Source organism: Cnephaeus nilssonii (genome assembly GCF_951640355.1).
Source record: "Cnephaeus nilssonii genome assembly, chromosome: 19".
In the NCBI taxonomy this organism is placed as follows: Eukaryota; Metazoa; Chordata; class Mammalia; order Chiroptera; family Vespertilionidae; genus Cnephaeus; species Cnephaeus nilssonii.
Window position 1 is genome coordinate 14,151,029 of NC_137090.1, and position 14,424 is coordinate 14,165,452.

Sequence of the window (14,424 nt, forward strand, 5' to 3'; positions counted from 1 at the left end):
CTAAAAAACCATTAGAATTGTGCACTTAAAATTGGTGGGTTGAGAAAAATGTGAATTTTATCCCACTAAAGCTGTTAAGAGCAACAAGACCATATAGTTAGGCTGTGTGTGAGTGTTCTGGTCAAGGTCACCAGTGACCTCTGTTCTGGATCCAGTCCTCATCTTACTAGGCCTTTCTGTAGCATCTGACTAGCCCAGCTGATCACTTCCTCTTCCTTTGGCTTCCAGAGAATCCCCAGGTTTTCCTTCTCTTCACTGGCTGGCCCTTCTCAGTCTTCGCCGCTGGTTTCTCCTCTTCTCCCTGACATATAACCGTCAACAGGTCCCAGGCTCCATTCCTTATACCTTTTCTCTGTCTATACTCCGTCCCCTAATGATCTCATCCAATCTATCAAATACTTTCTATTCACTGAGGACTCAAATTTATATCTCCAACCTGGACCTTACTCTTGAACCTCAGGTTTGTACATCCAACTTCCTTCTTAGCTTCTCTCCTTGATGTCTAATAGGGCAGTGGTCTGGTCCGTGAGGTCTGAAAGGTTGGTGACCACTATAATAGGGCATCTCAAACTTAGCAGATCTAGGACCTAAATACTGAGCCTCCCCACCTCCCTATCCCCACCCCCACCATTAGAATGCACTTTTTTTAAAGCTCCTATTCCACCTCCCTGCTCCAACATTCCATGTAATATATTTATTGTCCTCCGGTAGAGGACATATCAGATATTAAACTGACAGGAACAGATACTGTGCTTGAACTTACCCAAAAGGCCAAGAATTGATTAGAATACACTTTTGACTCTACCTTCAGAACATATCCAGATTCAACCTCCCCTCACTACCTTCTAATCTCCCTCCTTCCAGTATATTCTCAGTACGGGAACCAGAGTGATTCTTTTTAAAACAAAAGTCTGGTCATATTATTCCTCTGCTCAGAACCACTGGAGCCAGGTTTGTCAACCTTGGCAACATTGACATTTGGGGCCAGAAAATTCTTTGTTGTGGGAGCTGTCCTGTGCATTGTAGGATATTTAGCAGTATCCCTGGTTTCTGCCCACTAGATCCCACACACCCAGTATAACAGCCAAATATATCTTCAGATGTTACTAAATTGCCCCTGGGTTGAAAACCATTGTCCTTGTATTTGGTTTCTTTAACTTAGTATAATGTTTTCAAGATTTATCAATGTTGTGGCATGTAGAAGTATTTATTTTCATTGCCAAATAATATCCATTGTGTGGACATACCACATTTTATTGACAGTTGGGTTATTTTCTCTTTTCGACTATTGTGAACATTGCTGCTCTGAGCTTTTGTTTATGTTTTTGTGTGAACATAAGTTTTCATTTGTACCTAGGAATGGAATTGTTGGGTCATATGGTAATTCTGTGTTTAACATTTTAAGGAGCTGCCAAAGTTTTTCAAAGTGGCTGCACCATTTTACATCGCTAGCACCAGTATATGAGAGTTCCAATTTCTCCGAATCCTCACCAACACCTGTTGTTTTCTGTAAGAAAAGCTTTTTCTAAAACAGTTCAGTGAATCTAAGTGAGCATCTTAAAGTTAAGGACTTATTCCCAGTTTCTATCTCTGCCTCCTGGTTTCTGCCCTTGGAAGGAATTATGTTTTCCCTTAAAAGGGTGTGTTGTGATAAGCCACTTGTTTTCTCCAATATTGATCACTTGTGACCAGTGGCTCACACTTAGGAAGGAGCTCGTTTGAATGAGAAGAGCCGTCTGAAGCCTTGGCTTTATAGTCCTCTCTTTGTGAAGGATCATGCAAGTGTAGAACCTGCCCCACTGACTCTAGTACAGAACTCAAAATCAGAGGCTGTCACACATGTGAAGTCATTGCTCTTAACTCGTGTAATGTCAGTTATTGAGCAGGAAAAGTGTGTGCCTCTTACAGCCTCTCTTGCTTTTAGATGGATGACGATGATGATGATGATGATGTAGGTGACCACGATGAAGACCACCCTGGGATGGAGGTGGTGCTGCATGAAGACAAAAAGTACTACCCCACAGCTGAAGAGGTGTATGGTCCTGAGGTGGAGACCATAGTTCAGGAGGAAGACACCCAGCCCCTCACAGGTAAGTCAGGAGGCACTGAGTTGTGAGAGGCAACAATGAAACTAGAACACTTCATTTCATAGCCATCAGCAAACTTGAGAATTCAATGAATGAATTGATTAATTTTTCTTTACTACCTTCAGGTACTATTTCTGGATTGAGAGTCACTTAACCCTGTTTTTTTGTTTGTTTGTTTTAATCCTCTCCTGAGGATGCTTTTCCATTGATTTTTAAAGAGAGTGGAAGGGAGGGGGACAGACAGAGAGAGAGAAACATCTATGTGAGAGAGATACATCAATTGGTTGCCTCCCACACGAACCCCGACCAGGGCCAGAGATCTAGCCTGCAACCGAGGTACGTGTCCTTGACTGGAATAAAACCTGGACCCTTCAGTCCATGGGCCAACGCTCTATCCACTGAGCCAAACTGGCTAGGGCAATCTTGTTTTAATATTCAATAAAACTCATAGCTTTTTTCCTAGGGAAATAAGAGTTATTTCTTCATTTATCTAATATCTATTTAGGTGCTTGAAGACTGTATTTAAGTTCTCCCACCAAATAATCTCAACTCCTTGAACCAGTCCTCATGATGCTTATTTTCTAAGTAGTTCCATTCTGTAAGTGCAAGGAGAGGTTTTGAACTGACATTGACCTCAGCCTGTATCCAGTCCCTCTCCCTGTGTCCCACAAGATGAAGTTCAAACTCAGTCCACAATTCTCCTTCACTGTCTTGTGCAAAACAGCATTCCCAGGACTTCCTCAGCATCTGTGTGATCCTTGAGAATAACATAAATTGATATCATGTATCATACATTCTGAAAGCCCAGCCTAATGGAATAGAGCTCTGTATTTTTATGTTTTCTGCCTACCTGCACATCACTACTTTTTTTTCCCCCCTAGAACCTATTATTAAGCCAGTGAAAACCAAGAAATTCACTCTGATGGAGCAGACGTTACCTGTCACGGTGTATGAAATGGAGTAAGTTATAAGGTCTCTCGGCCTCTCTCCATGAATAGTGTAGGTTCATTATTTCATGGGGGTATAGGAAGTGGTTTGTGGTTGAAGTAGCCAGTGAATTTCAAAAGCAAAATCTCTCCCTACAATTTGGCAATATTTCCTTTCAGTTTATATGGCTTCTGGGATATTTAGTTGCATTCTTAACTTTTCTCTTGGCTCTCATCCATATCTCAGCTGTTGTCTCTTCTTCCAATTCTCTAGTTAGGTATTGAAAGCCAGCCTTAGTACTCAGAGAGTACTAACTATTATAATGGTCAGTGTTGGGCCACCAGAGCCTCTTTTGACTCAGCAAAATTGCTACGTGTTTTGGAAGCATAATGATTCTGTTTTGAAAAGGAGGGCAAAAGTAGGTAGGTATACAGGGTGGGGCAAAAGTAGGTTTACAGTTGTGAGTATGTGAAACAGTTAATTCCCTCATTTTATTTATATATATATATACACACACACACACACACACACACACACATATACATACACATATATATATATTACATACACATATATATATACACATACATACACTAGAGGCCCAGTGCACGAAATTCATGCACAGGTAGGTTCCCTAGGCCTGGCCGGCTATCCGGGCCGATTGGGGCCTTCCTTCCCCGGCTGCCAACTGCTGGCTGAGGCCTTCCTTCGTTCCACGCCGCCCCCTGTTAGTCAGTGCACATCATAGCGAGCGATTGAACTCTTGGTCTCTCGGTCGAACTCCCAAGGGGACACTGCATATTAGCCTTTTATATATAGATAGTAATTCTTTATTGTTGCAAGTATTACATATATCCCCTTTTGTCCCCCCATTAACCCCTCCAGCCCACCCCTCCCCCCATCTTCGCCCCAGGCCTTCAGCACCTTATTGTCTGTGTCCATGGGTTATGCAAATATGCATACAAGGTCTTTGGTTCATTACCTCCCACTCACCCAGAAACAGTTTATTCTTGAATTGTTATTTATTGATTATTAGGTTATTTTCCATACAAACACTGTAAACCTAATTTTACCTAACCTTGTATATATAGAATAATTTAGACTCTTCAAACTGTTTTTGCAAATATTTAAACTGATTAATTCACTTGTATGGCCCTTGTATATTAAAGTGTTTGTAGCTCAATATTAGATAATGAAGCTTTTTTTAGCCACGTTGTCATCTCATATGTTCAAAAGAGTGGGGGCCCCTCATCAAATGTTCAGCTCACCTACCATCATTTAGACATTTTTGAAGCAACTTTTCAGTTATCTTCAGAACTTGCTTCATATTCCTTTCTTTTTTTTTAATATATATTTTATTGATTTCTTACAGAGAGGAAGGGAGAGGGAGAGAGAGTTAGAAACATTGATGAGAGAGAAACATCAATCAGCTGCCTCCTGCACACCCCCCACTGGGGATGTGCCCGCAACCATGGTACATGCCCTTGACTGGAATCGAACCTGGGAACCTTGAGTCCGCAGGCCGACGCTCTATCCACTGAGCCAAACCAGTTAGGGCACTTCATATTCCTTTCTGTTCTCAATGGTGATTATTTTAAATCTCCAATCTTTCAAAGCAGACTTGATCTTTTTAAAGAGCCAACGTCATCTGAGGACTACTTGCCATAAATAATGTGGGTGATAAGCAAGAAAGACAGTGCTGGTTTTGGTAAAGATGGGCGTTCTTTGCTCAGCATTGTTAGTGAGATGGCATTTGTTTTGTTAACTAGCTCTGATGACAGTTTTAAAAAAGAAACTCGCAAAGTTATTTTAAGTCCCTCCTCTCCTTATCCCTAAATGATTAGTCTGAAGATTTTGAAAGGGATAGCACTTGTGTATGTGTGTTAGTTCTGGTATTGGTTTTTGTTTATTTTTTTCCTTGCTTTTTAAATCTTATTATTTTGCTGTTGAAATCGTCATGAGACTTCACAGATTGTGTCACTCTCAGGGATAAGCCTATTCCATTCCCAAAAGCCAGAACTGTATAGGTATAGAAATTCACATCTGCCTCTGAGCATTGTTGGTCTGAAAGTTGTTCCTGAACAACTAAAAATACCATTTTTGCACCCCTTCCCACTTAAAAACTTTCCCCCAATTTCCTTCCTCCTTTCAGTTTCTTGGCAGATCTGATGGATAACTCAGAACTCATCAGAAATGTGACCCTTTGTGGCCATCTCCATCATGGCAAGGTGAGAGAACTGTTAGCTACTTGGGACAGGATTTCTCTTCGTTCCTGTTCATTTTTTCAGCCCTCAGAGTCATAGGTTGGGGTTTGAGCCCAGAAGTCTGGACCTCCTGATTCTGGGGGCCTCTGTGCTTATTGTGAAACCTCGATGTGAAATTCTAGCTTTTCCTAATCAGCATGTGGAGCCTCTTAGTAAGCCACTGGCATGCCCAAGCCTTGTGTCTACAGCTGGACAGAGAAGGGAAGAATGAGCCTTACTCTGATTTTATATGTCTTTATTTCCCTGGGGATGCTTGTCCAAGAAAGACTACATCTTTCATTTGAAAATAATCCTGTGGTTTCAGTGTTGATCCTTTGCTGTCCCATAATCCTCTTTGTTCTCTTCCTCCTCTCCTTATCCCTAAATGATGTGTTGTATTGGGAGCTGGGGGAAGAGTAGAATAGATTTTACTCAGTGGTTGGCAGGTTTTAACCTCCTTTTTCCTTTCAGACGTGTTTTGTAGATTGTTTAATAGAGCAGACTCATCCGGAAATCAGAAAGCGCTATGACCAGGATGTAAGTAGAAATTCTTTTGAGGGTTTAGGATAAGCCATTCAGAATAAACAGGGTATCTCTCTCTCCCCCGTCCCTCAGCCTTCTCACTCACTATAAATAATGACATCTTCAAAGTGCTGCTTTATGATTGTAATCTCTACTAATTGCCTTTAAGAAAATAATTACAACTTTCTTGGGAGCATAAAGAATATTAATCTGCAGTATTTTGGGATGATCTGTTATGCACTTGGGATCCCTCCTCTCCTGATATATTCTGACTTTTTTTGTTGTTGTTAATCCTTACTCGAGGGTATTTTTCCATTGATTTTTCAGAGAGTGGAAGGGAGGGGAGAGACAGAGGGAAACATCAATGTGAGAGAGATACATCTATTCGTTGCCTCTTGCACGCACCCTTACCAGGGCTGGGGATCGATCCTGCAACCTAGGTACATGCCCTTGACCAGGACCTTTCAGTCCACAGGCCGACGCTCTAGCCAGTGAGCAAAACCAGCTAGGGCTTTTATAGCCATTTCTTTCTTTCTTTCTTTCTTTCTTTCTTTCTTTCTTTCTTTCTTTCTTTCTTTCTTTCTTTCTTTCCTTCCTTCCTTCCTTCCTTCCTTCCTTCCTTCCTTCCTTCCTTCCTTCCTTCCTTCCTTCTTTCTTTCTTTCTTTCTTTCTTTCTTTCTTTTTTTTATTGATATTTAGAGAGAGGGGAAGGCAGAGGGCTAAATAGAAACATCAGTGAGAGAGAAACATCATCAATCGACTGCCTCCTGCATGTCCGCCCTGCCCCCAAATCTCCCCCGTCCCCCACCCCACCCCACCCCACCCCACCCCCAGGGATTAACCCGGTCATATGCTCTGATGGGGAATTGAACCAGCACCCTTTTGGTTCATGGGTCAATGCTCAACCACTGAGCAACACTGACCAGCTATAGCCTTTTTTTTCCTGTCATAAAATTAAAAGCTTCCTCTATAAATATAATACAACTAGAGGCCCAGTGCATGATTTAATCATGCACCTGGTGCACCAGCTGGCTGGCTGTCCGCTGGTGCACCAGGCCTTCCGAAAGCCTCCGGCACGGCGGAGGCTTTCGAAAGGCCTTGTGCCGGAGCAGACAGACAGCCAGCTCCCCCGCTTTGGCTTTTGATCGCAGGGGAGCTGGCTGTCTATCCGCTGGTGCACCAGGCCTTCCGAAAGCCTCCGGCGCAGCCATGGCACAGACGCTGAGCTCACGGCGCCAGCGAGCTCAGCGTCCTGCTGGCCCAATCAGCTACCCCGGCCACCCTGAGTCCCACCCCCTGCGCCTCCTGCTGGCCCAATCGTGGGCGTATCGGAGTGATGGTAATTTACATATTACCATTTTATTATGTAGGATTGGACTGTGTTGTTTTCATGATAACTGTGAGTGAGACCAAGTGTCGCTGCAAGTCTCAGTGTAATAATTGTTCAGTCTCTGCAGATTGACTGTTTTGGCATGTGGGGGTTCCATGAAGGCTGGATGTGTCTCCCTTTACCACACTAAGAATTGGGGGCATTTGATATAATTTAGTTTTCCAGCTCTACCTGGTCTTCACCCCCATTCCCCAAAAACACATCCAGGAGCATTTTCCATCTGTGAAGTCACTGGTCTCATTGTCTGGAATTTCTGTAGGGAGTCCCTCCTCTTTTCATGTATTTTCTTCCTGAGGCAGAAACCTTGAGTTGGGAAGTGGTGGGGGAAAGCGATTGATGGTTTGTGTGGGAGAGGAGTCTGAATTCAGTTGGTAACAACAGTTTATTTTTTTCAGCTATGCTACACTGACATCCTCTTCACAGAGCAAGAGGTAAGTTTGCTTTGGGAACTCTGACTGTTGCCCACACCAGACCCAGCAGTAGTTTTGTTGGGAGAGTAGGGAGTCTTTATGATAACACTTCGGTCCATACCGCAAACCCCTCTCTCGCTCTCACCTCTTTATCTCCTAGCTTCTACCTACCAGTCATCCCATGATTTATAACTTGAAAGAGAGCTGGCTAGGCAAGCCGTAGGATAAAAGGGAGGAACCCTCCTGTCCTTGACTGGATTTAATGTGGTCTAATAGGGCAAATACTAAGAGATGTGTACATTTGTAAGTTATGCAGAAGCCAACATGATTTTTAAAATTATATCATGCTTAAAATCTGTAAGATTACTTCATCCATATGACAATGCCTTTCTAGGAGTAGCTTCTCTCTTTTTTATTTTTTTTAAACCTTACTGGGGATCAAGCCCGGAACCCAGGCATGTTCCCTAACCAGGAATCAAACCGGCAACCTTTTTTTTTTGTTTGTTTTGTTTTTTTTTTGTTTTTTGTTTTTTGTTTGTTTTTTTTTAAATTTCTTTATTGATTAAGGTGTCACATATTTGTCCTCATCCCCCCATTCCCATCCCACACCCCTCCCCTTGGATGCCCCAACCCTCTGTTGAACTTAAGCATTGGTTAGGCTCATATGCATGCACACAAGACCTTTGGTTGATCTCTCCCCCCTCCCCCCACCCTCCCCTATCCTCCCTCTGAGGCCCGATAGTCCGATCGATGCCTCCTTGTTTCTGGTTCTGTTCTTGTTCATCAGTCTATGTTGTTCATCATTTCCCCTAGATGAGCGAAATCATGTGTCACTATAGATGTACTTATAAGAATTGAATGTGCGACGAGCAATAATAGTTATGCTGACAGGCAAATGAATCAGTCTGTAGTGAGTTTCTTTCTGGACCAACAGTTCTTTTGAGACCCAATATCAATGTCCACCGGTTCCCTATGAGTACATGTCGGCACTGACCCCTCAGCTCTGGATGGTGGACAAATGGTGGTAATGCAGGTCCGACTCCCTCTGGTTTGGTCTCGGCTGGACCCAGGGGCACTGCTTCACCCGGATCCAGGGGCCCACGGCCTCGCCCGGACCCGGGGCCAGGCTCACCCGGCTCCAGGGGCCCGCGGCCTCGCCCGGACCCGGGGCCCAGGGCTCACCCGGCTCCAGGGGCCCGCGGCCTCGCCCGGACCCGGGGCCCAGGGCTCACCCGGCTCCAGGGGCCCGCGGCCTCGCCCGGACCCAGGGCCCAGGGCTCACCCGGCTCCAGGGGCCCGCGGCCTCGCCCGGACCCGGGGCCCAGGGCTCACCCGGCTCCAGGGGCCCGCGGCCTCGCCCGGACCCGGGGCCCAGGGCTCACCCGGCTCCAGGGGCCCGCGGCCTCGCCCCGACCCGGGGCCCAGGGCTCACCCGGCTCCAGGGGCCCGCGGCCTCGCCCCGACCCGGGGCCCAGGGCTCACCTGGCTCCAGGGGCCCGCGGCCTCGCCCCGACCCGGGGCCCAGGGCTCACCCGGCTCCAGGGGCCCGCGGCCTCGCCCCGACCCGGGGCCCAGGGCTCACTAAACCGGCAACCTTTTGGTCCATGGGTCGATGTTGAACCACTGAGCCACACCGGCTGGACACTACTGTTGTTTCTTAATATATTTCTTTGACCAGAGTTTAATAATTATTCCCTATTATAGTTTTTTATATGTATATTTTTATTGACTTCAGAGAGGAAAGGAGAGAGAGAAACATCAATAATGAGAGAGAATCATTGATTGGCTGCCTCCTGCATGCCCCCCATTGGGGATCAAGCCCACAACCTGGGCATGTGCCCTTGACCGGAATTGAACCTGGGACCCTTCAGTCCGCAGGGTAATGCTCTATCCACTGACCCAAACCGACTAGGGTCCCTGTTATAGTTTATTAGTAGCCCGTTTGCACGAAGATTCGTGCAATAGACCTTCATTCACCTGGCTGCCTGCACCAGTTTTCTGCCGGCACCAGGGACCCAGGCCTTGGCTGTGGCCACCGCCTTCTGCCTTCTTTCAGGGTCGGGGCTTGGCCCAGGGCGGTGGCCTTGGGCTCGGCCGCACCCAACATCCCTGCTAAGGATAGCAGGAGCCGACCCCCAGTGGTTTCCTGCGATCCATGCAGGCTCCCCGCTGGTGCCCAAGGCCGGGAAAGCCTCCGCCTGAGGCTTTCCCAGCCTTGGGCTCGGCCGCACCCAGCGTCCCTGCAACGGTTTCCTGGTGGGCGTGGTTGGTGGGCGTGGCTTGGGCGTAGCGAAGGTGCAGTCAATTTGCATACTTGTCTATTATAAGGTAAGATGTTTTTAGCCTAAAATGCCCCCAGATTGTTTCTTTTTACTTACCTAATGCTTGGTTATTATTTTTGTTTCCAGTGTGTGAGGAGGATAAAACTTGTGGGGGTTTTTTTGTATTTGAACAATCTCCCTCCCCAAATGCTATTTAACATTAAGATATTTAATCTTCAAGGTCATTCTGGTTGGATGGCTAGATACAAATCGTACCTACTACAAAGAGATAAATCAGTGTAATTTACTAGCAACTGGCAAACCCCAAGAGCAGAATGAACCCCTCTTGTATGGGAAGAAGACTTGAACACTCTTTTTGTGACTTTCAGAGAGGTGTTGGCATCAAAAGCACTCCTGTGACAGTGGTTTTGCCAGATACTAAAGGAAAATCTTACCTCTTCAATATCATGGACACTCCAGGTAGGACATTCCTTGACCCTTCTTTGCTTCTGACTAGTTAATTAGCAAGTGCTGTGCTCCAGGCTTTCCATTTGCTCCTCTCTTTACGCTTCTCTGGAATATTTAAATTTTAGGAAATTTTATTCATTTATTCACTTGAGCCTGCTCAGGCCCCATGCTAGACGCTATGGTAACAAAGGTGAGTCAGACATGGCTCCCTGCCTCAGGCACTCTCAATCTTTTGAAGGAGGTTATGGTAGCAACACACCAACTGCTTGCTGGTGGACACGCAGGTTACCATGGGGCAGTGTGCCTTGCCCCGTGTCTGACTCTGTCTTTTGGAGAAGACCAAGTGGGGCAGAGTTTTAAACAGGAAAATTTGAGTTTTAACAGGTTGGTCTTCCTTGCCCAAAGCCCTCATACCTGTCAGCCCTGCCCCCCACCAGCGTCTTGCCAGGTACTATCTCCCTTGCCCTCCTTTGCCTTTTCTCCTGCCTCCAAATTGTATTCTGTTCCACAGAACTCTGCTTACTGCTGAGTAGACAAATGTGAATATGTTATGCCCTCCTAGGTAAAACACGTCCTTCTTTTTGTTTGGGGACCTCCTGTACAGAAGTTTAATCCAAGGATGTGACTCTAATGGTGGAATTTCATTCACCACAGATTGCTGTGGGGAGAAGGGAAAGGGAAACCGGGAGTTTGCAGTACCCCTCAGACCACTTACCAGTCATTGTGCCTCATCCTGCCACCGCCCAAGTGGCAACTTAGTTGGTATTTGCTTTACAGGACATGTGAATTTTTCTGATGAGGTCACGGCTGGCTTGCGCATCTCAGATGGAGTGGTGCTTTTCATCGATGCTGCCGAGGGCGTAAGTCTGGACCCCTACTCCCTGTTCGGTTTGCCCCACCCACAATGCCCAGAGCACTGAGCAAGCTGGGAACCAGAGAACAAGAGAGTCTGTGGGATTAAGGCTCATATTTGCTCTAAAATTAAGGAAATAAATGAAGGACAAAATTAGTTCTCAGTCCAGTGAAGTTGAAAATGAATGATAGGACCCATTGCTATTCAGAAAAAAGATAAAATGACAAATGTAAATAAAAGGAAGGGAGGTATGTTCATATAAATGGATTTTAAATATTAATGAATGTTTTTAATCATAAGAGAAATTGAAGTTAAAGGACCCAGGGTCTTATATTTCTAAATTGAAAGATTAGGTAAATTGGCTAACCTGATTCATGTTGTCATTAATGAGATAGCCAGCAGAGGGAGCCAGAATTGCCTTTATTAAATTGGTTTTGTTTTGTAAAAATTTCAGATTTATTGAAAAGTTGCAAGTACAAAGAACTCACCTTCATTTGCTTTGTAATTCTTTCTGTACATGTATACACATACTCACACACGTGTGTGTATTCTTCCCTTGAACCATTTGAAAGTAAAATATTTCAGAATGTATTTCCTAAGAACAAAGACATTCATTTACATAACCATAGTACAGTTACCAAAATCAGGGGCTTTAACCTTGATACATTATTGTTGTACATATCCTTTTCTACAAAACTTAGTCTTACTAATTGTCTCATAATGTCTTTTATAGAATTTTTTTCCCTAATCTATGATGCTGCATAGCATTTAGTCTTCATGTCTCTTTAGTTTCTTTTAATTGGTTAGAACTATTCTGTTACCTTTCCTGGTCTTTTATGACATTGACATGAAGAGTACACACCATTTATTTTGTAGAATGTCTATTTGGGTGTGTCTAATGTTTCCTCGTGATTATATGTTCAGGTTACTTTTGGCAGGAATACTACCTAAGTATATTTGTGTTCTTATAGTCCATCCCATCAGAAGGCCCATGATGTCACCTTATCGCATTGGTGATGTTAACTTTGATCACTTGATTAAGACAGATCTATCAGCTTTCTTCAGTGTAAAATTACAATTTTCCCCTTTGTAATACATAATTTGTGGAGGGATACTTTGAGTCTGTTATACATTCTATTCCTACAGTTTTTATCATTTATTGATCATTCCTAGCTTGTTTTTATAATAGTTGCAAGTGGTGATTGTCTAACTCTTACTATTCCTTCTGTATTTATTGGTTGGAATTCTGTTGTAAGGAAGAGCTTTCTCTTCTCCCCGATTTGCTCATTTATTATCAGTGTGGATACATGGATTTTTATTTTACTCTGTGGTTACAATCCATTGCTATCCTTATATGTTTGATACTCTAATTATCCCAGATTTGGCTAGTGAGAGCTCCTTCAGGAAGACTTCTTTATCCTTTTGACATGTCCCATCATTTTTTTTTAAAAAAAGTACTTCCTTCCTTTTAGGCACAAAAAGATGTTCTAGACTCATCTTGTACTTTCCCTGCCCCAATCCTTGAATCAGCCATTTCTCCAAGGAACTCTGACTCTTTATGGTGGGGACTGGTATTTAGAAATATCAGGATATGTTCCTTGCTACTGGGGTACATTGCTTCTTGGTCCTTTCACTGAACACAAATAATATACATCATACATATCTGTAACTATTTTTACTCATATATTAAAAAATCATTGGCACAACAAAAAAAGAATTAGTTTATCCTAATGCCTGCAATTCCATTTTAGCACCACACGTTCTTTCTAATTCTCCTGTTCCTTCTCCAGCACTTAGAAACCTGGCTCCCAACATCATCAATGTATTTACTCACGAGTCTGCCTTCAGGCAAGATGTCATCTGATTGCACCCAACAGTCTAGGTCCCCAGGCCCTCTTTTCCTCATGCTTCCTATTTTAAACTAGTGCCTTCTTTGACTTTGCTCTGGACCTTTCTGCCCTCTTTGCTCTTACCACCTTGTGTCTCCCAGGTGATGCTGAACACAGAGCGGCTGATCAAGCATGCAGTTCAAGAGAGGCTGGCTGTCACCGTGTGCATCAACAAGATCGACCGGCTGATCCTGGAGCTGAAGCTGCCACCCACGGACGCATATTACAAGCTGCGCCACATTGTGGATGAGGTCAATGGATTGATAAGGTATAGGGACCTTGGCAGTGTCCTCGGGGACTCTGGTTTTTATAAATCTTAACCTTGAACTCTGGAGGCAACTCGGATTTCTTGGCATGTGTTGATGAGCTTATTGGACGGGGCTAGAAGCTCATTGCCTGGCTCTACAGGGACTGACTCCACAGCCTGGCTTCCTTCACTTTCTGCCTTACCCAGCTGTGCACACATCTTCACACATCTTCAACTTAGTATGGTCAGTTCCGTGAGCTCTAGAAACAGTCTCATCTTCACCTCATACCAGCCATGTAAAGTTGGGCAAATTACTTAAGCTTTTAGAGCCTCAGTTTCTGCTTCTATAAAAGGGGATAATAATATTTGCCTTATCATATGTTATAAGAAATTAAGTAGATATCTGATGTAACACACTTGGCACAGTGCTTAGCAGTAACTGATCAGTGAATAATGATAGCTGCTATTATCTTATTAGCACTCAGTAAAGAGGGAACTGTTGGCTGTTGTTTCTGGATATAGCTGCTTTATGAGATAGGTTTACAAGGACTTACATTAATAAGTATGAGTGGTAGCTGAAACCGGTTTGGCTCAGTGGATAGAGCGTCGGCCTGCAGACTGAAAGGTCCCAGGTTCGATTCCGGTCGAGGGCATGTACTTTGGTTGTGGGCACGTCCCCAGTAGGAGGTGTGCAGGAGGCAGCTGATTGATGTTTCTCTCTCATCGATGTTTCTAACTATCTATCCCTCTCCCTTCCTCTCTGTAAAAAAATCAATAAAATATATATTTTTTAAAAAATAAGTATGAGTGGTGGTTGGAAGACTTAGAATACAGTATCAAGGTGGCTTTGAGGAATAGGTTAAAGGTGTCTTAAAGACAGTTACCTGTAGGCTGAAGAATGTACTGGATGACTTCTTGAGGCCCCTCTAAGGGCCCAGGAAGAGACCGTCCTACTGAGAGAACACCTCTCCAGTTGAGGATTGCGGGCACTACCTACGTGGCCAGAGACAGATTACGTTCAGGTGCTTCTCTGGTTACAGCACTGATTACTACCAGGGATGACATCTCCCTGTCTCTGGACGGGCTGAGAATGACTAGAGCCTAAAATAATCTCAGGAATCCAAAAT

The 14,424-nt window shown here is 44.3% G+C and overlaps 1 protein-coding gene across 1 annotated transcript in view; it reads left to right on the forward strand.

Annotated features, from left to right (window-relative positions):
* Positions 1–14,424, forward strand: part of EFTUD2 (elongation factor Tu GTP binding domain containing 2) — a 37,212-nt gene that overhangs the window by 6,082 nt on the left and 16,706 nt on the right. The window contains exons 3-10 of the mRNA XM_079797155.1: positions 1,925–2,090; positions 2,969–3,047; positions 5,167–5,242; positions 5,729–5,794; positions 7,565–7,600; positions 10,230–10,320; positions 11,086–11,168; positions 13,152–13,318. Coding sequence (XP_079653281.1) covers positions 1,925–2,090; positions 2,969–3,047; positions 5,167–5,242; positions 5,729–5,794; positions 7,565–7,600; positions 10,230–10,320; positions 11,086–11,168; positions 13,152–13,318 — 764 coding nt within the window. The remainder of the gene's footprint in view (positions 1–1,924; positions 2,091–2,968; positions 3,048–5,166; positions 5,243–5,728; positions 5,795–7,564; positions 7,601–10,229; positions 10,321–11,085; positions 11,169–13,151; positions 13,319–14,424) is intronic.